Source organism: Vigna unguiculata, chromosome 8 (assembly GCF_004118075.2).
Source record: "Vigna unguiculata cultivar IT97K-499-35 chromosome 8, ASM411807v1, whole genome shotgun sequence".
In the NCBI taxonomy this organism is placed as follows: Eukaryota; Viridiplantae; Streptophyta; class Magnoliopsida; order Fabales; family Fabaceae; genus Vigna; species Vigna unguiculata.
Window position 1 is genome coordinate 34889350 of NC_040286.1, and position 23850 is coordinate 34913199.

The 23850-nt window shown below is 30.7% G+C and overlaps 2 protein-coding genes across 6 annotated transcripts; both read right to left on the reverse strand.

The window, feature by feature from the left end:
* Positions 1–162: 162 nt before the first annotated feature.
* LOC114193944 (la-related protein 1A) lies at positions 163–7980 on the reverse strand. Of its 2 annotated transcripts, XM_028083948.1 has the most exons (15): positions 7304–7980; positions 6057–6591; positions 5706–5871; positions 5205–5295; positions 5008–5079; positions 3722–4251; positions 3326–3395; positions 2936–3040; positions 2507–2838; positions 2081–2293; positions 1918–1981; positions 1418–1563; positions 1165–1269; positions 703–867; positions 163–520 (listed from the first exon to the last, which is right to left on the reverse strand). In XM_028083948.1, the coding sequence occupies exons 1-14, from the start codon at positions 7532–7534 to the stop codon at positions 720–722; spliced, it is 2808 nt and encodes a 935-aa protein (XP_027939749.1). In that variant the 5' UTR covers positions 7535–7980; the 3' UTR covers positions 163–520; positions 703–719. The 2 variants fall into 2 exon arrangements, with proteins under 2 accessions (XP_027939749.1, XP_027939748.1); XM_028083947.1 differs by having other exon boundaries at positions 163–867.
* Positions 7981–14884: 6904 nt separating this feature from the next.
* LOC114195263 (UBP1-associated protein 2B-like) lies at positions 14885–19399 on the reverse strand. Of its 4 annotated transcripts, none has more exons than XR_003606463.1 (3): positions 17782–19399; positions 15803–15957; positions 14885–15178 (listed from the first exon to the last, which is right to left on the reverse strand). XR_003606463.1 is itself a non-coding variant. In XM_028085667.1 (2 exons), exon 1 carries the CDS (start codon positions 19264–19266, stop codon positions 17782–17784), a length of 1485 nt encoding a protein of 494 aa, XP_027941468.1. In that variant the 5' UTR covers positions 19267–19399; the 3' UTR covers positions 16672–16986. The 4 variants fall into 4 exon arrangements, 1 of the variants encoding a protein (XP_027941468.1); XR_003606462.1 differs by having other exon boundaries at positions 15803–16020; XR_003606461.1 differs by having other exon boundaries at positions 15803–16071.
* Positions 19400–23850: the final 4451 nt, after the last annotated feature.

A 23850-nucleotide genomic window follows, 5' to 3' on the forward strand; every position in this document is an offset into this window, starting at 1 on the left:
CTAACATTCAGAAGAACTTTTTCTCCAGTGTTTTTTTATCACAAATAAACCATGTTAATGTAACTAAACACGTTAAATGTCTACAAATAGAAAGACTCAGATTTTCTTTTGTTATTTCACAAAATCAAGGAATACTGCCACAACAAAAGGTAACTCACAAAGTCAAAGGAAAGAACATGTTCCATTATAGTTGTACCAAAAATGTCTTCATTTTGAAAGCATACCAATTTGGTGATAGAAGAATTGTCAGATAAATGAAATGAAGACAAAGTACAGTAAGAAGATTCTCACTCTTATTGTTCAAGTTTGGCAAGATATAAGTACAACCCTTTTCCCCTTTTTCACCCCCACCAAAAATAAAAACAAGAACCTCTTTTTCTTATGCTGTAATGTCACAACTTCTAGTCTCCATCATCTTTATGTACAACATTTTTAGAGACAAGAAAATGTGTCTCCCAAAGTCTGCAAGATCCACCAAAGAAAGGATCATCATCATCATCATCATCATCATCAAAGAAACCTGAAAACACTAAGCAATCAGCAATCCTCTTGATGAGGCATTGAAACAAACAATTTTCCTCTCTTTTTCCATTCAAACCAAAATGCAGGCCGGTTACTTCACAACAACTCATATTGTTATGTTGTCAAGACTTGTCATCAAAATTGGGAATGCCATCAAAACTCTATGCCATGTCTATTTACCAGGCATATCACTCAACTCAATGCAAATCCTCCTTCACCACACTCTTTTCTCTGGCACGAAAATCCTCCAGACTCCGGTACTCTTCCCGGAGCAACCGGTCCAGATCAGGGTGTTTATTCAATGGTTCTTTGTGGTCGCGGATCTTCCGATAATGGTGAAATGCCCTGCCAATTCCATATGTAAAGAACAAAACATCAGTCCTGGACTGGAGTATGATAATGATGTTAAGAAGAGTTCAATGGATCTAACCTCAAGAATAAACAAAAATGTTAAATTTCAGTTCAATATTGTGGTCAGTTAGAACAGGAGATTATCAATGGATGATATTATTTTAATCTATAATAGCACTACCAATCAATATGATTTACTTTTTTCACTATGCTCAACCTTGCATGAACTGGGAAAATGATTGAATGAAACTACAAGACAGAAAAAGTGCAGCGAAATCAATATGATTTTACCAGTATTTTTCCAGGCCATACAGGTTGCCCTTATGGTAGAAATCCAGGGTTAGATGTTCAAAATCTTTGTATAAATCATCTCTAAATTCCTTCTCCAAACCATAACTGAACAAGAAATTATTCAAAGATCAGAAGAACTGAGCGTGAATGACTCAAAAGGAAAATAAAGAATTTTTTTTTATCAGTAGATGAAAATTCAGAAGACTTGAAAATTAGCAAATTACTATAACCAACAAAAATTTGAAACGGATACCTGTAGAATCTGAAAAGGCACTCTATACCATAATTATAATTAGCAGCGGCATCTTCCTTAGCTAATTTCTTGAATTCATTATACATAGAAGGCACAAACAGGTCCCGAAGAAAATAGGACCAGAACCTGTATAATGTATTCATTTCCTGCAGACATACAAAAAGAATTTCCCAGAATAAGCCAGTGCATGATTGAAAAAACATGCATAAATGAAGATCATAGCCCATCTCATTTTGATACACAGATTTTGCTAATGATGAGTACTGCAAATTAATATAAAAAAATGCCAAAACTAGTAACTCTGCACAATTTTCACTCCACCACACATCCATGCAATATAATTCATACAATAGGTAGAAATTGCAAAATAGAAGTGAACATAATGAAGCACTAGTATTTGAGATAATGATTCAAATCTTTGTACTACCAATGTGGACACAACAAAGCATTTCATCTTTCCAGATATTATTCCTAGAAAAAAATTAAGAAATGATGTTCACCTCACTGCAACCAATTCCAAGTTTCTTTCTGTCATTCAAACACCGTTTATGATACTTCAAGTACCTGAAATGAAGAACAATCACATGAGGAACTTTGAAAATGCAAACTATACGAATATATACCATTTTGTGCACACCAGCAATATCAAGCATTATCACTTACTTCTGCTGTTTGAAACCGTTTTCTTCCAAGAGTTGGTGACTCGGATGCTGAAACGGCGGAAATGACTTTGGCATGGAACCTACAGGTGGACTACCAGAGAAACCGCCATGTGGACTGCCCGAAAAACCTCCATGTGGACTGCCTGAAAATCCCCCATGTGGACTACCAGAAAGGCCCCCATGAGGTGAACTACTCAATTTTGAAGGCTTGAAGCTGCAAAATTAAGATAATTAGTGAAACAGCTTTTCATTTGTCAAATAAACCAATCATGTTATCTCATGCTAACTGAAACATCAATTACTTTATACTTTTTAATACAACATTTACTTGATATTCTTTTCAGTAAAAGACAAAGGTGAAAAACAAGGCTAAGAAAAACTATATCACAGTAATTAGCACCAGCAACAACAATCTTTTTGAACTGACCCATGATTTTCAGGAGGTGTAGAAGCAAAGAAAAATCCGACCGAATTACTAGGTGGACTTTCGGATACGATTCCGTGAGAATTACGACTAGTTCCATGATTTCTAAAATTACTTGAGAAAAACCGCTGCTTAAGGGAAGATGGTTGTTTGTGAAATACTTTCTGTTTCCTTCGAGAAGTATTGCTTCCAGACTCTTCAACACTGTTTGCACCAATGTTCTCAACCGCCTTTAAATTTGACACACCAGAATTATGGCTAGGAGATTTGATATTCCGATCTCTGCTATCAGAGTTATTCTTTCTACTACGATTAGACCGTCTATGTTTCAGCTCCTGTTGATACTCAGGTGAAGCAACCAAAATTTATTGAAGATGATGATAATCTGAAAAATAAATGACAATTGGCAACATAAAAGAATGGTGAATCTACCTGCTCATAGAAGTAAAGCCCATCATTTATTGCAGAAGCAAGCTCATTGGAAATAGATTTTGATTCTTTGCCACCATCTCTATATCCTTGTTTAGGATCACCGTTCTGTACATCAAAATACAAAAATTATTAACATTCTAGCATAATATGGTTAAATCAGTTTTCAACTTGTTCATTCAAACCAAAAAATAGGCTTTTAGTTATGCAGTTCCAGTTTCTGACAGCCATCAAATCAAAAAGACCCTTAATTTGTTTTGTAATTTTCATCAGCATGACTGTTTTGGATAATCTGACTGTAAAATTGAAACCTAATTTGAATTAAAACCCACTTTAGAGGAAAGAATAAACATTTGAACTTATTTTTAATAAAATTAGAAATGTCAATAATACCTGGGTGACAATTACTAGTCTCTGAACATCCTGTTCAATGACAGCCATCTCATCATCTTCATCGTCAATCCTTTTAGGCAAAAAATTCCATCACATGAATGTTTAAACAAAAAGGAGAATATGAAAAAATGACACGGCACAAAAATCTCTTAATATTATTCTCTGCATCAGACAAAAAATATAAAGTGTTTTAACATCTCAAACAGAATATAAACACATTGTTTTATCAAGGGTGGAAAGAGAGGAGGAATCATTGAATTTCATATCACAAAGAAATAACAAAAATCGTCTTTAGCATAAAGAGAGTGGAATATTCAACAATTGCCAGAATCTATGAAAAACACTTGTTGCATATTCCACTATATATAAATAAGGTAGAACAGAACTATGAAGTACCTTCCACTAGAAGAAAGATCACTCTTCTTTAGCATCTTTTGCTCAAGCTCTATCTCTTCATCGAGCATAAAAGTATTGCCAAAATCATTTGTAAGATCCTGGACATCCATATCATTCAATACATCCATGTTTCTAGTCTCATTACTGTCAAATATTTTGGTCTCAGTTTCTTGTACATCATGTAAATTATTACTAGTTGTGTCAAAATCACACAGTTTGACACTTTCACCAGTTGCCACAATCGGTTTACCATTGGAATAATGGCTCTCCGTATTGTTTTCTTGGTTTGCATGAGAAACTTGCAACTTATCTTCATTGAGCTGATTACATTCCGCCAAAGTTGAATTATGAACAGCATCTTTAGGCTTTTCCTCAGATGTCCCTCTTGTGTTATCTCCAGCAGCATCACTATTCTCAAGGGAATTAACAGTACAATCTAAATCTCGGTTCTGTTGAATCTGAGCTGTAGATGATCCTGGGGAAACTGGAATCCATTTTGACCAATTATCGCATTTCCTTATTTTGTGACCCTATAAAAATAAAGCAAATTACAAGTGAGGCAACTAAGATAATGAAGGAAAAGGTGGAAAAAAAAATTAAAAAACAAAGATCTCGAACAAAGATATCCTCCTCAATAACCAACTAGCTCGATGCAATTCTCATAAACTCAACACATTTATACTACAGATGTTACAAATGCATCAGACTCAAGAATTATTATGTAGCGGAACAGTGAATAGCAACTGACTTTGCAATAAAAGCTAAATAATTTATACTATATAAAATAAAACCCAAAATTGAAATAATTGAAGGAAAATAACAACTCTCGGTGTACACACTATCACATCAATTTAGGAGAGACGAGAGCTTATTGAGTGAAGTATAAAAACATGATTGATGGAGAAATTAATAGAAAAGAAAAAGAAAAGATAAAAAGGTAAAATGTGAACTGGGAAGTCTAAGGAAGAAGAAAGAATGGAACACACAATTAAAAAGTTTTATAATGTGCAAGAGAATATAGGTGACCTTTGGTGGATTATTAAAACTCCCAACAAACATAAAACTGCATGCCACTACTTTTAAAATGTTTCTTGAAAAAATCTATGCAATACTCCTGACTACATTTGAAGCTACCAACTCCCAAGATTATTATCAGAGATAAAGAAAAGAAACAGAGTACCATAAAAGAAATTTGCTAAGGAGCAAAAGTAATTGAGGAAACAAACTAGATTCTAGAGTTAATGAAAAGCGTATGCAGTAAGAGTAAACCAGAATAGCAAATTAACCTGAATTTCCACATTCTTAGAGCTCTGAAGTGCATCAAGGATAAAAGGTATGTCTGTGCTCATCCTCTTGACCTAACAAGATAAATCAAATCATTTAAGGCAAGATAGAAAGGGGAAATAACATGGAACTCACCAGAAGAAAACATACATCTGAACACTATAGTAGATTTGGGAGGTAAAATATAATTTTGGCATACCCTTTTAAAATCAGCAATAGTGAATATGGGAACCCATCCTTGGTCATCCATCAAGGAAATAAGGTAATGGTCATGCTGCAGATTTTCGTCACTGCCAAAAGATAGCTTGAAAGTCAGCAGTTTGATCAATGAACTACTCGATCATATGAACTACTTTGGTTTACTCCAAAGACTAAATATCATTTCCACTTTGTCATTTCTGTCAATAATTCTTCGATAATATACCATCTAATTGTTAAATTTATGCAATTGTCAAAATATAAGAGATACAGGCTTGGCATCAATGAATCTAAAAGTACAGCACTTTCACAATAAAAACATAAAAAATAACAGAACAATGTGATCAATTGAAAGTCAGAAACATCATTCAGATGATGAGGGATAAAAAGAACATCCACAAAAAGGTTTATCACATTAGGTCTTTAAGAATATATTTAACTGTGGCCAACAATTAATACCAAATATAATGTAAAAGTCACCCAAAACAATGAAAGTACATACCTAAAGTAATAGTCTATCTGTTTAACAATACTAGTCCTCAAAGATACAGTGTCTGGAGGCGGTGGCTGAGGGGTAGGGTTGACATGATAGGGAACAAATTGCCGAGGATGGGGTCCTCTAATGGAACCAGGAGGTGGCATGGTAACACCCCAATATGGGCCAGATCCTATTCAGAAAATTAAAATTGGATTAAAGAACTAATTGATGGAGAATGAAGAAATTAAAGAAAAATCCTCAAATAGCATTCAAGTTGAGAAATCCAGAAGTGCCTGCACACAAAACTAAGTATATGTGTGTCTTGTAACAATAAAAACATAAACATAAACAGAAGACCGTGTATTTAATTTTTACCTGGGAAGCCTGGACCAACAATGTACCCCGGAGGCGGACCATAAAACGGAGGCCGTATAAATGGCCTTGGTCCCAAACCATGTTGCATAGGAATGTTTGGTCTGGAAGGAAAAGGCCTCTGATGATGCCAGCCATGATTTAGATGGTCACCTTGTTCTTGGATGTTTGGTCTTCCATTAGCAAAATTACCAGCATAAGCATTTGGATCCCCTTGCACCGGCGGCTGAACACTTTTGGGATCGACAGCATGAGCAGGCGGTGGAAAAGCTTGTCCTGGTGGTGGCTGAGACACAGGCTTCCCCAAAGGACTTTCTACACCCGGAAAAGGTCCTGGACCAGGTGGAAAACCATAACCAGGTACAGCAATGTGTGGAGGCGGTACCATAGGATAAAAAATTGGAGGAACTGGCTGAAGATAAGGCAGTGGTCCAGGAAAGGGAGGCGCGCCACCGGAGTTCCGCTTAGCACCCGGCTTCGGATGACGTGATGATGGCAGCTTTTGTGCCGGATTAGCATTTCCGGAACCATTCACCTTCTATTAAATAAAAAAACACACAAATTAAAAACATATATTACATTCCAAAAAACAAAACTTTTATCGCATTAAGCATACAAGCTTCATTAAGCATTAATGGGTAAACAACAATAAGCTTGTTAAACCATAGGAACACAATAAAAATTACCTTTTAGTTACATACCATCCAATGTTAATCAATAACCACCAATTCATGCTAGCAAAATTTCCGCAAAATCGTGAAAATCATAACAAGACACAAATGTCTATCCTAAACAGATAGATTTTGAAAAAAAATACAAGACAGCAAAAGTAGTATACAAACTCAATAACATGTTACGTTTTTATGAATCTATGCATTACAATCATTATTTCATAATCACAAACTCAAGTAAACTCTCTAACAATACAAGACAAAAAGAGAAGATAGAAAACTCAGTAACATATTACATTTTATGAATCTATGCATTATAGTTTCCATGTCATAATCACAAACTCAAGTAAAATCTGTAACAATACAAGACAGCAAAAGCATATGTACAAACTCAATTACATGTTACAATTTTATGAATCTAAGCATTACATTTTCCATGTCATAATCACAAACTCAAGTCAATTCTATAACAATATGACAACAGAAAAGATGGATACAAATTCAATACCACAATATATTTCAAAGAATATATGCACTACATTTTCTATATCACAATTGCACAACAAAGAGCATACTAACCTGCATAGAAGGAGGTCTAGGAGCAATCTCACCAACATTTGCCACAGAAGCAGCAGCAATCTCAACATTTTTGGGTGGTCTTTGTGCATCAGAGAGAGCTGGCCAAGACTCAGTGCCCATCATCACAGACACATCACCTCCCTTCCCATCACCAGCAGGAGTCTTCCAAGGAGACTTAGGAGCAGCAACCCCCTTCTGATCCCCACCAATCTCAGTCTCAGCAGTCACCATAACTGCCTTTTTCTCTCACCAATCCACCCAACTCCCAAGATTTCCCCTTCCAAACCCCACTTGCCAAAACACACAACACTCTAAACTATCAACCCGATGGGTGCTAAGAGATTCAACAAAACGCAAAGACACCACAAAAAGATTGAACCTTTACTTGCCAAATGAATCAGGGTTATTGAGCAAACGAACCCAGAGCTGAATGGACGATGATTTCATGTGGGTGTGGTAAAAAGGGTTCCTTTGGTGAAGTTGAAATGAAAAAAGAGTTGGGTCAGCGTAACAACAGGAGAACAGTGAAAGATTAGGGTTTTGGACAGTGTGGTGATGGAATGAGTTTGTTATGTGTTGTGAGTGTGTTTGGAGACAGCAGCACAATGTTAACAGACGCCAACAAAGTTGCGAGGGTAACAGATGAAAAGTGAGGGACAACGTTTTAGTGTGTTGAGTGTACACATACATACATATATATATATATATATATATATATATATATATATATATATATATATATATATATATATATGGAGTGCCCTTATCAATCACACACATCACTAAACATTCTGATTGGTCTATTTTGTTCCAGTGGAAGCACCCAGTGAGTGCCCCTATCAAATCTTAACTAAATCTCTATCACTAATTGATGTTATAATAGCAGTAACTAATATTTCATAAAATATTTCTTTCCTCCTCAAAATATATATTTATAATGTCTTCTCAGTAAAATGATAATGTTAAAAACAGAAATATTTGATGAATATAAAACAAATATGTGTTTAAGAGAATGATTTGATGTACTTTTTTTGTTCAGTTTTCAGGGAAACTCAATTATGTTGCAGTTTTTCTCTTTTTTCTCTGTAAGGATTTTTTATTTGATGTATAGGGAAATAAGAACGAGCTTTCAATGAATTGGAAATTTGTTTTACGCTGTACCAAACTTTTAATTTAAAATAAAATATCATTTAAAAAAATTCTAAATTTTTAACTTTCAAAATATTTTACAAATTAAAACTGATTTTTTTAATAGCATTTTTCTTTATATCTTTAAGTTTTAAGATGAAAAAAAAACTCATTTTTGAATGTTTGTTTTTTTTAATTAATTCAAATATTTGTGACAAATGCCAAACGAAATTTAATTAAAAGAAAAGAAAAACTTTTAAAGATAACAAAAAAGGAAAAATTCAGAATAATTTGTCTTTCAAATGGAAGTATAGGTATTGAAAGATATTGAAATTCCATGCAAGCAAACTTTTTTTAAAATAAAATTAATTATTTGCTATTTTTATTAGTATATCTTATCATCATTCATAAAAATCCAAATAATTGTACAATTAATATATGATTTGGAATGATTTCTCCTTCTCTTCAGTTTATAGTTTCTTTAGTGTAAAAAAATAATTTAAGAGAATCAACTTTAATATAATTAATATAAATGGAGAGTTGAGTTATAGATGAGTAATAATAATAGAATTTGTGTTGTCACATTGCATGTGATGATAGTAGGAAAAATTAAAATGTACTACTATAATTGAGTGTATATTGAGATTAATTTGATTTGTGAATTTTTGTGTGCTATTATGTATAAAATAATTATCCTTTTTAAAATGTTAAGAGAATCACAACTGACATAAATTGTTGTGATTTTATTTTTTATCTCATGTTATTCTATCTGTCCTGTTTTTTTTTAAATATTTTTAATAATTAATTTCAAAAAAGTAGTAAAATATACCACAATTTTTTAGTTGTTTAAAATTTGCAGTTTCTTTTTCTCTTGAACCTATCTTACTATTTTTTTTTCACTTTATTATTTTATTTGAAACTTAAGTTTTTAATATTTGGTTTTAAATTTTAAAATATTTTAACTTGAGTGATGTATGGAACATCATTGCAAATAGGGATGGCAACGGGGCGGGGCGGGGACGGGTTTCGCTATCTCATACCCATCCCCGCATAAAAAATTCATCCCCATCCCCATACCCAAACCTAACGGGTATCAAACTTTTTTCCCATCCCCATCCCCACCGGGTAACGGGTATAATCTCGTACTCATACCCGTACCCGTGTTCTAACTACTTCAATATTAATTTTTATAAATGAAAAAAATTACGGTAAAGAAAACATAATATTATGAAATATTCAATATTAGGAGGATTTTCTTCGATGCCAAATACCTTAAAATAAATTATAATTGTTTACATTTTATATTAGAATACCAAATAAAATTTCAGGTGAACCAAAACATTTATTAAATTTGCAAACTACAACATTGATGAACTTAGTTGATAAAATTAAAAAATATTTCAAAAAAATATAAAAGGAAAACAAATATTCAAATTAAAATATATTTTAAATGTTTGTTTACTTCAATTTTTTAAATTCTAATGAATCTCTTTTTTATACACTAATAAAAGTTATAATATATCACTTGATCAAAATGACACAAAGAACAAATAATAAACATAATAATAAAAGGAAAACAAATATTCAAATTAAAATATATTTTAAATGTTTGTTTACTTCAATTTTTTAAATTATAATGAATCTCTTTTTTATACACTAATAAAAGTTATAATACATCACTTGATCAAAATGACACAAAGAACAAATAATAAACATAATAATAAAATTTTGACATAGATTTTGTATCTTTTGAACTTCAATATATGTTGGATAGTGACAAAAAAATATTCATAGCAATTACATTAAATTTTTATATTGTAGTAAATAAAAGTTATTTATACAATTAAAGTGAAAAAAATTACAGTATGATTAATAGTGAGTTATAAAATAACAAATAATTAGATAGAATATATCGAAATATTATTCTACATGATGAAAATAAACAATAAATAAAAATATTAAAAAACTAACAAATGTGTGTTTTAGAAATAATTTGAAAGACTATCGAAAGAAATTGCATAAAGGAAATCAAATGTATAATTAAGGTATGATAAAATGAAAAATACCTTAGAGAACTAATTATTAAATTATGTTTGAAGTGGTTAAAATTAAATAGAAATATCATTAGTGACAAAAAAATTTGTCATTAAATTACAAATAAATTAGTAATTAAATTGGTCACTAAATCAAGTTTCGATTCGATCATTGAATCGGTCACTAATTTAGTCATTGATTCAGACAATAAATCAACTACTACCATCAATGACGAAAAATAGTGACTGATATGGGTTACTGACTAAATCAGTCACCATTTCATGTTTTTCTTGTAGTGAATTATCATATACTATTCCTAAATATCATTATATATATATATATATATATATATATAATTTTAACCACTTCAAACAGAATTTAAAGTGAAAAAATTACATTATGATTAATAATGAGTTATAAAATAAAAAATAATTAGATAGAATATATCGAAATATTATTCTAAATGATGAAAATAAAAACAATAAATAAAAATATTAAAAAACTAACAAATGTGTGTTTTAGAAATAATTTGAGAGACTATAAAAAAATCACACAAAGGAAATCAAATGTATAACTAAGGTATGATAAGACAAAAAATATCTTAGAGAATTAAGAAAACTTTTCAAATATCAACATATATACTTAATGGTTGAAAAATAACGAAAATTATTTTAATGAAACAAAAGAGTTCTTCAAATTAAACAAAAATTAATAATAATAATAATAATAAGTAAAGAATTTTTTTTATATTATCTTAAATTGAGAGTATAAACATTCTCATGTGAAAGGAAAATTTATAATAAATAAAAATATTAAAAAATAATATAAATATTCAAATGTGAGGCATAATTTTTTTTTAATTAACATACATCATTTTAACATAATTACATAAAGGTTATGATAAGATAAAAAATATATTGGAGATGAGAATGAGTTTCATGACAAATGAAATAATTAAAAGAAAAAAAATAGAAAAAAATATATATATATTTTTTAAACGAGAATGGAGATATGGCGGGGACGGGTATTATGGCGGGTATATGTACATCCCCATACCCATCCCCATACCCAACTGAAAAAGTCGGGGATTCCCCATACCCATACCCATACCCAGTCAATGCGGGGATTCCCCATCAAAACAGGGACGGGTTCGGACAATACCCACGGGAACGGGTTTATTTGCCATCTCTAATTACAAACCAGTACTTGGAGAATAAATAAGGTTTTTACGAGATTGGATGCTATCCAACATTTTATTATGACTCCTATTTACTTACACCACTACCACCAATAATAATATTAATAATATTGATGATAAAAGTAATGTGGGGAGTTATAATCAAATTCATATAAAATATTGTGAAAATATTTTTAACTAAAAATCTTAACATAATAAATTTATAGTTTTTATTTTTTTACTGAAATCTTTTTTTTATATCTAATATAAAATTCAGAGTTAGATTTCTAAAAATTAGATGTTATACTTTCCCAAAATATATATATAAAAAATTATCCAGTTTTATATATAGAAATTAATTGGGTTAAATATTTGTTTCTTCTCTCAACTAAAACGCGAAATTGTAATTTGTTTATAATTTATCTATACCAAAATTTTGATATATTTTTGTCTCAAATTTTAAAAATAAATATATAATATTAATTATTTTAAAGTATTAAACAATATTTTGACATTTAGGATACGATGTGTTAAAAATATAAATAACTAAAATGTTAACATAAAATGTTATTAGACATGTTAAAAAAAACTAACACAATTAGATAAAATAATTATAAATGTTCTTTTTTTAAATTTGAGAATCAAGTATATCAAAATTTGAGATAATGATACATTATAGTTTCGTGCTAAAATTTAAAGATTTTAATCTTATTTAAAATTTGAAAATCAAATTATATTAATGACAAACTCTAATTTTATGCTAAAATTTAAAGATTATAATCTTATTCAGAATAAATTATTTTCTTACCTTACCTTTAATAATATTTCAAAGGCACTTAACTTTTACGTACAAGAGTTAAAACATTTGATTTTATATAATTACCACTTTTATTATAACATGATTTCAATTTAATTATAATAAATAATATATTTAATTATTTTAATTTTTATGTAATAAAACATTATGTGAATAAAATAATAACGACAGTATATTTTTAAGTATAAATTAATTATAAAACATCATTATAAAAATACAAAATCAAATACCGGACTGCAAGTACTTCTGTTCATAACTGATAACAACCATTATAAAAACAACTTAATAAACTGGAAAAAATAGGATGAAAGTATGTTATTAAGTCCACACATTGGTTCACATTATATAGTAAAGTAACAAATACATATTTTCCAAATAACAATATATAAACTTAAATTTGATATAGTATTAAATTAAAATAGCATAAGAAAATGCGAACTCACAAAAGTGCCATTTTGTATTTTTATTAATTCCCATGTATATTTGAAAAAGAATTCTATATTGCAAACTGTAAATAATCAAACTTTTTATCAAAAAGAAATAAGATAAAAGTATTTTATAAGGTGACATAATACATGTTTAAAAATGTTGTGTACAGCAAAAATTATAATAATTCAAATTCAATAGTCCAAAATATAAAACATCACAATATATATATATATATATATATATATATATATATATATATATATATATATATATATATATATATATATAAATTATGCGCATAATATATTTTTTCTGAACAATATTTCAAAAAGAAAATGATTGAATATTTCAAAAGGGCTAAAAATTCTGAATCGAGTGCAGACCCACCACTTATTAAAAAAAAAATTTATGATAAAACTTTAAATATTTAATAAATAAGAAAATTTTAACAAGTTCACAAAATTAAACAAAAACTCTAAGAAATTTGATGATATATTGATAATTTAATATTTTCATCATATTTATATTTGTACTTTGATCTACATGATATATTATTCAAATTTTAACACATTACAAAATACATAATACTTATCTTTTTCAAACATATAAAAATTCAAAACGTTCATACAAAATTCTAAAAAAAATAATTAATATACACAAATACAAATTTATAATACATGTTTATGCAAACTTTTTTTTATGAATAAGATAACACGAACCCAGGCCAGCTTACCAAAACTTCGGACTTTTGCAGGTCGAAGTCCTACTAGTCTGGAGACTCAATGTCTTTGCTCATTCCGTGTTTTGTGTTTTTTGACTATTGTTGCCCTTGGACTCCACATCCATTGCTTACATTGAATTTTTATTCTGTATTTTAATGTATACAATTCAAAATATAAAATTTTGTATTTTGAAATTATAAATAAAAATAAAATTATACTCTATAACTTTTAAATATACGGAGGTGCAGGAGGAAGAAGCCATGAAAATGTAGAAAAAATCTCGAAAAAACAGTATTACAATAATAATGGCCTTATTTTGATGTCTACACCATTGCCCTCCTGCTAAGGTGATAAGTATATTGGAAAGAATGCATAGAATTATAATATTTGTTTCTGTTTATTTTTTAAAATTTAATATTTTAATAAAATAAGAAGATCTATAAGATCTATATAGTTTGTTTAAACAGTTTCACTATTCTCTTAAGAAGCAAAACTGATCAAATTCTGGAATACATATTTCAAAATATTTACTGTTGGTCTATACGGACGAAAAGATAAGAGATGCAAAAAATGCTATAAAAGTGGAAAAGTGAATGTTAAAAATTCTAAAATTGATTTTATATTTTGGAAAACTTCCTCCGCAAATCTGCCTAGAAAAAGTTGCAGTTTTACCCTATCCACTTATCCTCTGATATAATAATCATAATCAATTAAAACCAATAAATAGCTAATACTAAAAAATTAAATTAAATTAAATTAAATTTTCATAATTTACTTTAAGATATTTTTACTTGAATTTATATTTTTAAAATTGTATCTTCTATATTTAATTTATTTTTAAATTGTTTTTAAATTACTGTTTTAAATATATTTCAGTTAAATCATCTACGACATTTTACAAATAATGAAGAAACGTAAAACTAAGTAAAAGAACTACGTTGTATAATTTACTCATAATTTCCAGAAACATTGCTACGACAATTTGTAACAGTTAGCAGACATCAGCACAAACATGCTCAGGTAAAGTATTTTTCAAAATTTCCCCTAAACAGTAATGGATTATTCAAACTCTGGCCTTAGTGGTCTCTCACCAAGTAATGCAAACATTTGTTTTAACGATATAACAGCCGTGACCAGATGTAAAATTTAGCATACCGATATGGAAAATTGAATTTAAAACTGCTTCAATCCCAATGACAAATTATACGACAAAGTCAAAGCACACAAACGAAAACTATTATAGGTAAATTGTTTAAATAAATCTACCAAATAGCTACAAAAATAAGTTAAAATCTGCATATCTTTGTCGATCATCAGGAGTTAAGTATCTTAATGACTAATTTATCGGTGGTTAGACCAAGTGTTGGAGGAAACATCGAATTTCCAAATAAAACAAATGTTACACCTCGTCCAAGATCAACCACCCCAAATTTATCGAAGCTCAATTTAACAACACATTAAGTTTTTTTTTTCCGAATATTATCACTAATCTTCTTGGTCGCCATATAATACCTCCGGTTGTTTGAGTCAGATGAGCAGTTCTCGCTTGTGCCAACTGCCTTGTCAAGCTGTGTGATCAATATCAGTATGCTTTCATTATAACATCCAGAAAGTTAAGCAGCATCCATAAAATTAGTTCTTTACGAGAAAATTGTTTCATTATAGCGCAAATAAAAACAGAAAGCAAATATTACTCCAGTGCAGCATTTGCCCAGTTTGGTATTGCATTAGCGCTTAAGCTTCGCACAATAAAAAAAAGTACTTATGACAACATTTTCAAAATACATCTTTGAAAGACAACTCAAATTGGTGTTAAAAATTATGAAATACTTCTCTTTCGCAAAACTTCACAAGATATTAACCTTCGCCAAAGACGAAAAAATATTTTCAAAATATATTTTTGCAAAACGACTTAAATTGGTGTTAAAATTTTATGAAATGCTTTCCTTTTGCAACTTCAAAAGATATTAACCTTCGCCAAAGACGAAAAATATATCAAAGTGGGTCTTTCACCAAGCAGGCTGTACGTAAAAAAATAATTTCAAACTCCCAACCGAAACCCAGAAGCCCAACTGGGAAATATAAGACGAATCTCTTCAGAAATCAATTATAAGCTTCCGTAAGTGAAAAAGAAGGAAGGTGTCCGAACTTAACTTTCCTAGGCAATCTATAGCAAAAAGAAAAGATCATACCCATGGATAACTGCAAAGATGATAACACCATCGCACCCATCTGATCTTCTATGACATTCACTCCAAACCCCGGTACACTTGAATACAGTGAGAGCCAACCCACCCACCAAGTGTGGCCATTTCTTGCCAAAGAAGTGAATGGAAGGTTCCAAGCTCCGTTAGTGGATGCAGATGACACAAGTTAGAAACAGATTCAAGCATTTGGTTGTGGCAAGGACCTATATGTCAGCAAGCCAACCCTCAAGCAAATAGTGTATGGTATGACAACCCTAGATCAGTTGTCAAACAAAATTAAACAAAAAAAATCTCCACTAGTAATAATAATAAAGTAGATGTAGAAAACAAACTACTGTGCACCCAAAAAGCTGAGGGCTTATTTCCAGAAGAAACGGGGTAAAAAGATGACGGAAGGACAACAATTCACTTCAACTGTTAAATCCTTCATTGAGGAAGGGGGAAGAATGGTTTTCACAATCAAGATCTTTGAATATAGAAAAATGCATAAAGGGGACAAGTAGTTGGGGAAGGATGTTCAAAAGACAATCCTTGAAAAAATCAACACCTTGTTTAATGTTATTTTCAGCATACTTTGTTCACTTTAAAGGCCTTGAAAATCCTAGGGAAAAAATTGTTTGGGGAAGAATCCAGAAGAAGCAAATGATATTAAAATGATACACAAGAATTAATAAGCAACTCAATCATAATAACAGAACCATTAAAAATGACAACGTAAGTACCATCAAATCCCCATAGTATATTTCCCTTTAAGGATAGGAACTTTATACTTCTTAAAAAGAATGCAGAGGTCCACAAATCAAGGCTGAATGCCACAAGACACAATTAAAACAAGTTAGTTGTACTCGTGCCAGTTAAGCTTCACAAAGGTAAATAAAAAAAGTCCACAACACACTTGAAAATTATTATAACAGTTTTCTCTGCCCCAAAATTCACCGTTCCTCAATACTCCAATAAAGGAATCTGAGGTATAATAAGATTTGAAAAACATGTCAGGGGGAAACCTACTAAGATAAGAAGTAAAAAAATACAGGTTTCAGAATCTGATTCTTTAGTAATCAAATAGTAGCTAAAATTACAAATTAAAAGATGCATTTGAATAGTGCCTGGTACTTCAGAAGAATCAGCGGAGTCCAAAACTAAATGATTGATGCATCTTATGAGGGTATCTGCACATTGAATACAATGAGTAAAAAAACTAAATCCAAACCCAATATCTTTACAGGAAACTCGAACAAAAATAAAATAATAGAAGGCCATACCTCTTGTACTGCAAAACTGGGTTTTCAAGAGTTATATTTTATAAAATTTTAAAAAGTTGCTACCAAAGTCATTATTTTTACAATAAAAAAAATGAGCAGAGCAGACAATAGAAGAGTTATACGCAAACCCCGAGAATGTTCACTCAAAGAAGATGAACAGATCAAGAAAAATTTGAAGTAAATGGAGCACGGAATAAATAGAATAAAGAGTTATGAGTTGAAATTTTCATGTTCATTTTCAATCACATCATAAAAGAAAATTATTCAATGGTAATTAATTCAGAACAGTTCAACAAGAGCAAGTATTCAGTCCCAACATATAAAACAGCCAAGGGTGAGCATTCATCATGTTGAAGCGTCACTATATTTGAAACATTAAAAAATACACGTCAAAAGTAGTTCGTCAACCTAGATATTGACAGGAGGATAACTGCAAAACAAAATATATAGAAAGCATAACTGATTCACGTGCAATGCAACCAAACACAACTGGCATAACACGTGCTCTCACTTATGAGAGAATCAAGCTTATTATTTCATCTCCTCCTGAATATGAGTTAACTAATCTCATTACTGCCAAATCTTTCATATCTATGTTCTAAAAAGGAGCCTTCAAATTCAACAATTGGCATGCTATCATATAAATTATGTCATACATTAGACAGCAAAAAGCATTGTAAAGAAGCAAAAGGATGCACTCACCTAATGACCCATGTAAGGAGCGCCAGCACCAGGGTGGGGTCTGACAGCACTGCTCTGACCCATTTGAGGATTCTGGTATCCCTGTTGCATTGCTGGCTGATTCCCATATCCCATAGCAGGCTGATTCCCATACGGGGCAGGTGGCCCCGCCTGGTTAACGGGAGCACCACCAAGCCCTCCAAGCAGATTTCCAAGACCCAACCCAGCTCCTTGGTTAGTAAGCAAAGCCGTCAGCGCCTGCCCAAGAGCAGGATTCAACCCTTGAGCCGGCACGCCCGGGTTGAAACCCCCCACAGCAGACGCCGAAGGGGCCATCAAATGACCACTGCCATGGGACGGACCACCTCCCCCAGAGGAATATTTGTTCTTCTCCTTTCTCTGATAATGAGGCTGATGATGGTGATGGTGGTGATGATGGGAATGCTGCTGATGGTGATACTGATGATACCCTTTGTTCCCCTTGGGACCATCGACAGCCTTCTGACAATACAACGTGTGGCCCTCAAAGTTCTTATGAGGCTCTTCCAAAGCCTTTTTAGCACTCTCCACAGTCTTATAAACAAACAGGGCAAAACCCTTAGGTTTCCCAGTGTTCTTGTCTAGCCCAAGAGGACCATCCTCAACCTCCCCGAACTGCTTGAAGAATTCAAGCAGTTTTTGGGGATCAATCTCAGCACTCACGTTGCTCACAAATATCTTCCTTTGCGTATACTCAGAAACCGGGTTGGCGTTCGGAGGAGGCGCCGGCACAGGGCCAGCAGAGGCAAGCTGACAAGAAGTTGTACGGTTTCCAATTTTCTTCTGTGGATTTTTCAGCGCCTTGCGAGCATCATCTCTGTGCTTGAAAAGAATGAATGCGTAACCCTTCGATTTGCCAGAGACTTTGTCGGTGACGGCCTTGCAGTCCTCGATCTCGCCATATTTCCCAAACACGGAAGTTAGGGTTTCGGCAGTGGCGTCCCAGCCGAGGCCGTGGACGAAGATTTTCCGGTGTGCGGGGTCCACATCGGCGAGCTGGCGTACGCTCTCGACGAATTCAGGGAACCTCTCCACGGCCTGCTTCACAAGAGCATGCAGCTGCTCCTTCGTGAAGGGTTCAAGAAGCTTCTCCACGGGCTCGTCTTCAAGACTGAGATCCTCATCTTCCTCTTCATTGTTCCCTTCTTCGCCAGCACCGTTTGCTTCGGCGTGGTTCGCATCTTCTAGGGCTTCCGGCTCCTGTTGCTCTTCTAGGGTTTCTGGCTCCGGCTCCTGTTGCTCCTCTGATTCCTCTTCCTCTTCTTCACCTTCGGCGATTTGCTGTTCTTGCTGCTGTTCCTCTGTTGGTTCGTCGATGGCCATGCTGTTGGGGTCTTCTAGGGTTGGTTCGGGATTGGGTTGCTCTTGCTGGTCGAGTTGTTCCTCTGACTCTTGGTCTTGTTGCTGTGGCTCGATGGGTTTGGCGGGTTCAGGGTCTGAGGATCGAAGCTTTCGTTTCTTGGCCATGGCGGTGGAAGAGGTAGGGTTAGGGTTTGGGAAATTGGGATTTGAGGAGTATTTTATTTTTGTTGTTTTGTCTGAAAAAAGAATTCTGGGAGCAATTGCGCCCTCAGTTAGATGTAGAGTAATCCCTTTCACTGCCACTGACCGAATATATTTATATATCACTTTATGGGCCGGGCCGGGCCGGATCTATTCTCGTCCAAATTGATGTTAATGGTAAATGCTACAATAGATATGTCAGTTTATTTATATTATCTATATAAATATAAAAAAAAACATATGTCAATTAAAATTATAAATAATACAGTTGTTTTATTTAAAGTTTCCCTCTTTTAATTAGAAAATAAAATTTTAAATAATTTGAAAACCAAAAGAAAAATACTTCCCTTATTTTTTTTTAATTTAATCCAAATATTTCCACTCGCTGGGTAGTATTAAGAATGTATGTTTATATCGGAATTAAGGGAAAAATTTGAAACAATTAAATTTTATTAATTTATATAGATTCAAATTCATCAACTCTCTGTACATAATCTAAGCTAAATCAAAATTTAATGTTCTGCGGAAATATGCAATTATGCGTCATGATACAAAATGATACAAAAGGAGGAAAAATGATGTTTTTAAGAAAAAATAAATATACTTGATCTCTTACCACATGATGAAAACAGTATATATTTATTGCGATTCACTTACATTAAGTCAACTTAAAATATTATTTAATTTAACTCGGATCGATTGCACTAAGTAGATTTAAAATTGAATCTAATTGGACTAAAAATTCAAATCAATTTAGTTCGGATCGATTGCACTAATTATATCTAAAATTGAATCTAATTGGACTAAAAATTCAAATCAATTTAATTAGTTTGATTGGGTAAATCTAAAGAACGACTACTCTGGGTAGTATATTACAACACGTTACACTTTTTTCAAATAATGAAACATAATAATATTTTTCATAACATTAAGTTAATTCGTTAATTTTATTATTACTTTTTAAATAGGATGAGTTTTCTATTTATTTCATTTCATTTGTTTATTTTGTATATTACACTATTTATTTAAATTATCTTATTATTTATAATGTTTGTTTTTATTAATTCATAATTATTCATGGATAGGTTTGTACATGTCATTTACGTGATTATTTTTAGGAAAATCAATTCTATGTAGATTTAAAATACACCTTCTATAAGAAATTTAAGTTAAATTGAACTATTTATTTATCATCTTTAATTAAATTTGTAATTAAATAACGCGTTTGAACTAAAAACTATATAACATGTATTTTACAAAGACTCAAAACAAGTTCTATGGCATAGAGTTTCTCATCTGATTGACCATAGTTTAAGTGGTATCCATTATTTTATTTTTTAAAATGTTAAATTTGTTTGTACATTTTAAACTTAAAATTGAAATTTGTTCCTACTTCCTGTACCCCGTTAATTTCAATCTGCACTCCATCATTTGTTTGAGCCACCGTTTTGCTCGTGATTGTTTTATTTGATGTTGTGATTGAAATAGTAATGTAGCATTTCGGAAAGATGATTTTGGAAGTAGTTGTGATTGAATTAAAAAATTCACGTGACTTCCGAAAACTTAATTCCACGACTATAACGGTGAATTTGTGTTTTGAAAAACATATTCCGGAATAGTGGATGTGTGTTCGAAGAGAATGATCCGAAGGTATGATTGTGTTTCTCAATACAAGGTACTGTAGAAGTGTAAAATTCTTCATTGGGGGAGGTTAATCTCTTGTTTTTCATCTTCCTCTTCCTCTACATCATCGTTTTTCAACTCTTGTGTGGCCAATCCATAAGGTTAGTTTTGACGTTTCATATATATGGGGGGTGCAGGTTGAAATTTGAGGGGTGCAACAATCAGTTTTCCAGTCTCACTCGTATATTTTCATATATTTTATTTTTAAAAGCTTTAAAAATAAATGTAATAATATTTTAACCTAATCTATAACAATATATAAAAAGGAGATTCCTCTTTTTGTGTCCACTTTTCATTTTCCAATTTTACCCTTAATTATTATTTTGAAAATTAATTATTTTATAATTATTTTTCTTTAACCGTTTTTTAATTTTTTTTTATTTTGATAGTTATTCTAAAAATCTTTTTTAAATAGTTATTTTATTTAACAACTATTTTAAAATTTATTATATATATTTTAAAAATAAATATTATTGACCTTATAAAAATTTAAAAAATGCAGATACACAGACGCGACATCGCCTGTATGTTTACTAGTAATATTAAAGTTTTGTATGTTCTAACACAAAACGTTTAAGACTAACACTTAAAAAAGTTAATTGGAATAAAATAATTATATTTGAACATTTTTTAAGTCTAGAGACGAAACAATATTAGAATTTGTGACATAAATTAATTTTAATTTCATGTTAAAGTTTAAAAATTAAAAATATATTTAAAAAAAAATATATTTATTTTATGAATTAAAATGATATGTGATAGTAAGTAAAATTTATGAAAGTACGTTGTTGAAGGAAAGAGACGTTGGTTAAGTGGTATAACATGTTTTATTTGTTTACATTTTTTTTTAAGCTTAAAATGTATATAATCATAGTTAAATTGTTCTATCCCGTGCTAAATGATATTGAATTGCATGAATATAAGTATTATGTCATTAGATATACATTGAGAGGCTGTCCAAATGATAACTTGAATTGTATAAACGAAATTTTCAAATGTTGAAAAGTAATGTTATTTGGTTAGATAAGTAAAGAGTCACCAAAACTCAATAAATGATGAGGAGTTATTGTCTCGTACATGAGTTGTCACTTAAGATTACAATTGTTGTCAATTGAGATTATAATTTAGGCTATTTGATGGTCAAGTATATCATGATAACATATATTAATTTCAAAGTTTAAATTTAGATCTTTTGAAAGTCATATAATCTATAGTAAATCTTAATTATTTTCTTTGTGTTTTTGATAGACAATAAATATGATTGATATAATTTTAATTAACTTGATGTAAACTTAATTTAATTGTTAATGGTTGTTTTCTAGATGTGATGATAATACGTTGACACATAAAAAAAATGAAATAATACATGTTTATACAATTTAATAAACATCAATAAAAAAATTATCCATACTCATATACAAACGTATATTTAGTATTATTTGTAATTGAAATTTTATTTGATTTGATCTTGTTTACCCATGTGAGTAATTATATTTATGAATATATATATATATATATATATATATATATATATATATATATATATATATATATATATATATATATATATATATTCACGGTGTTGTGTTATATTCTAAGTAAGGATTATATAATTCACATAGATAATAAACTAGTTTTATACTGAAAATAGTATTTGGATATGAATGAATTTGAACATAAGGTATGCTTCACTTTATTATGAATTTCAATTTTTATTTTAACTTTGTATTATTCTTATTATAATATTGTATTATTGTTGTTATTATTGATGGAAACATGTGTTATATACATATTTACATCAAGGTTGTCAAAACGAGTCAATCTGACTCGTTTAATTCAATTTAAATTAGGTTGGGTCGAGCCAACACGATATCTAAAAACAGGTTGAGAACTTTAATTTGTCCCGCCAATAGACAGGCTGACGGGTTGACCCACACCCTTTTTATTTTTACACTCATCTTGTTGAAGTGAGTAAACATAGATGTGCAAGGAGTGTAAAAGTGGACTGGGTCACCGTTAAATTGAAGTCGTCGTTAGGGTTCCTCCTCCTCAAACATGCGACTTATCTTTTTCGTCATTTCAATTTCATTTCTATTTTTTAGTTATGTTAATGTGTTCTTTTAAGTATGAGGATATGATGTTGTAAATCAATATATCATTCAATAACATTACAAAAATAGGGCAATAAGGTGGGAAGGAGTAAGATTCTTCTCTTTTGGTCTATGTGTTGTTGTGGGTGGGTGAATGAAGAGGGGCTACAAGTTAGTATGTGATGTAGTTTGGTGGCGAGTCAGGCGGGTTGAACTATTTCTCGACTTTTTTAACTAAAATAGATAATCAATTGAATTGAGTTGAAAATAAATACATAAACTAAAACTAATCAAAAATTTAAATATTATGATCAAATTATTAATTAAACCTTTATAATTATTACTTGTGCAAATTTGTACTCTCAAATCCATTGAAAAACATGAAAATATTCAATTTTCAATAGTGTTACTCAAATAAACACATTGAAAAACATGAAAATATTTAATTTTCATTAGTGTTACTCAAATAAACACATAACGAAGAGAAAATTGTTTAACATTTTGCAAAAGAAAAAGATAATTTTACATTTGAGTATTATCTCTTCTCATAAACATTCTTAATTGTTTGTCACTCAATAACATGAATCTATAACTATATTATTAACATGAAACTATAACTATATTATTAACATGAAAAAACTCAACAATTCACTTGTAAAACTATATATTAAATCTTCAAAGTTTATGTTTATTCTATATAAATCTTTTAAAATATTATAAACTGAATTTCTTTAACACTAATAAAATGTAATATTTAAATAAATTTATAATAAAA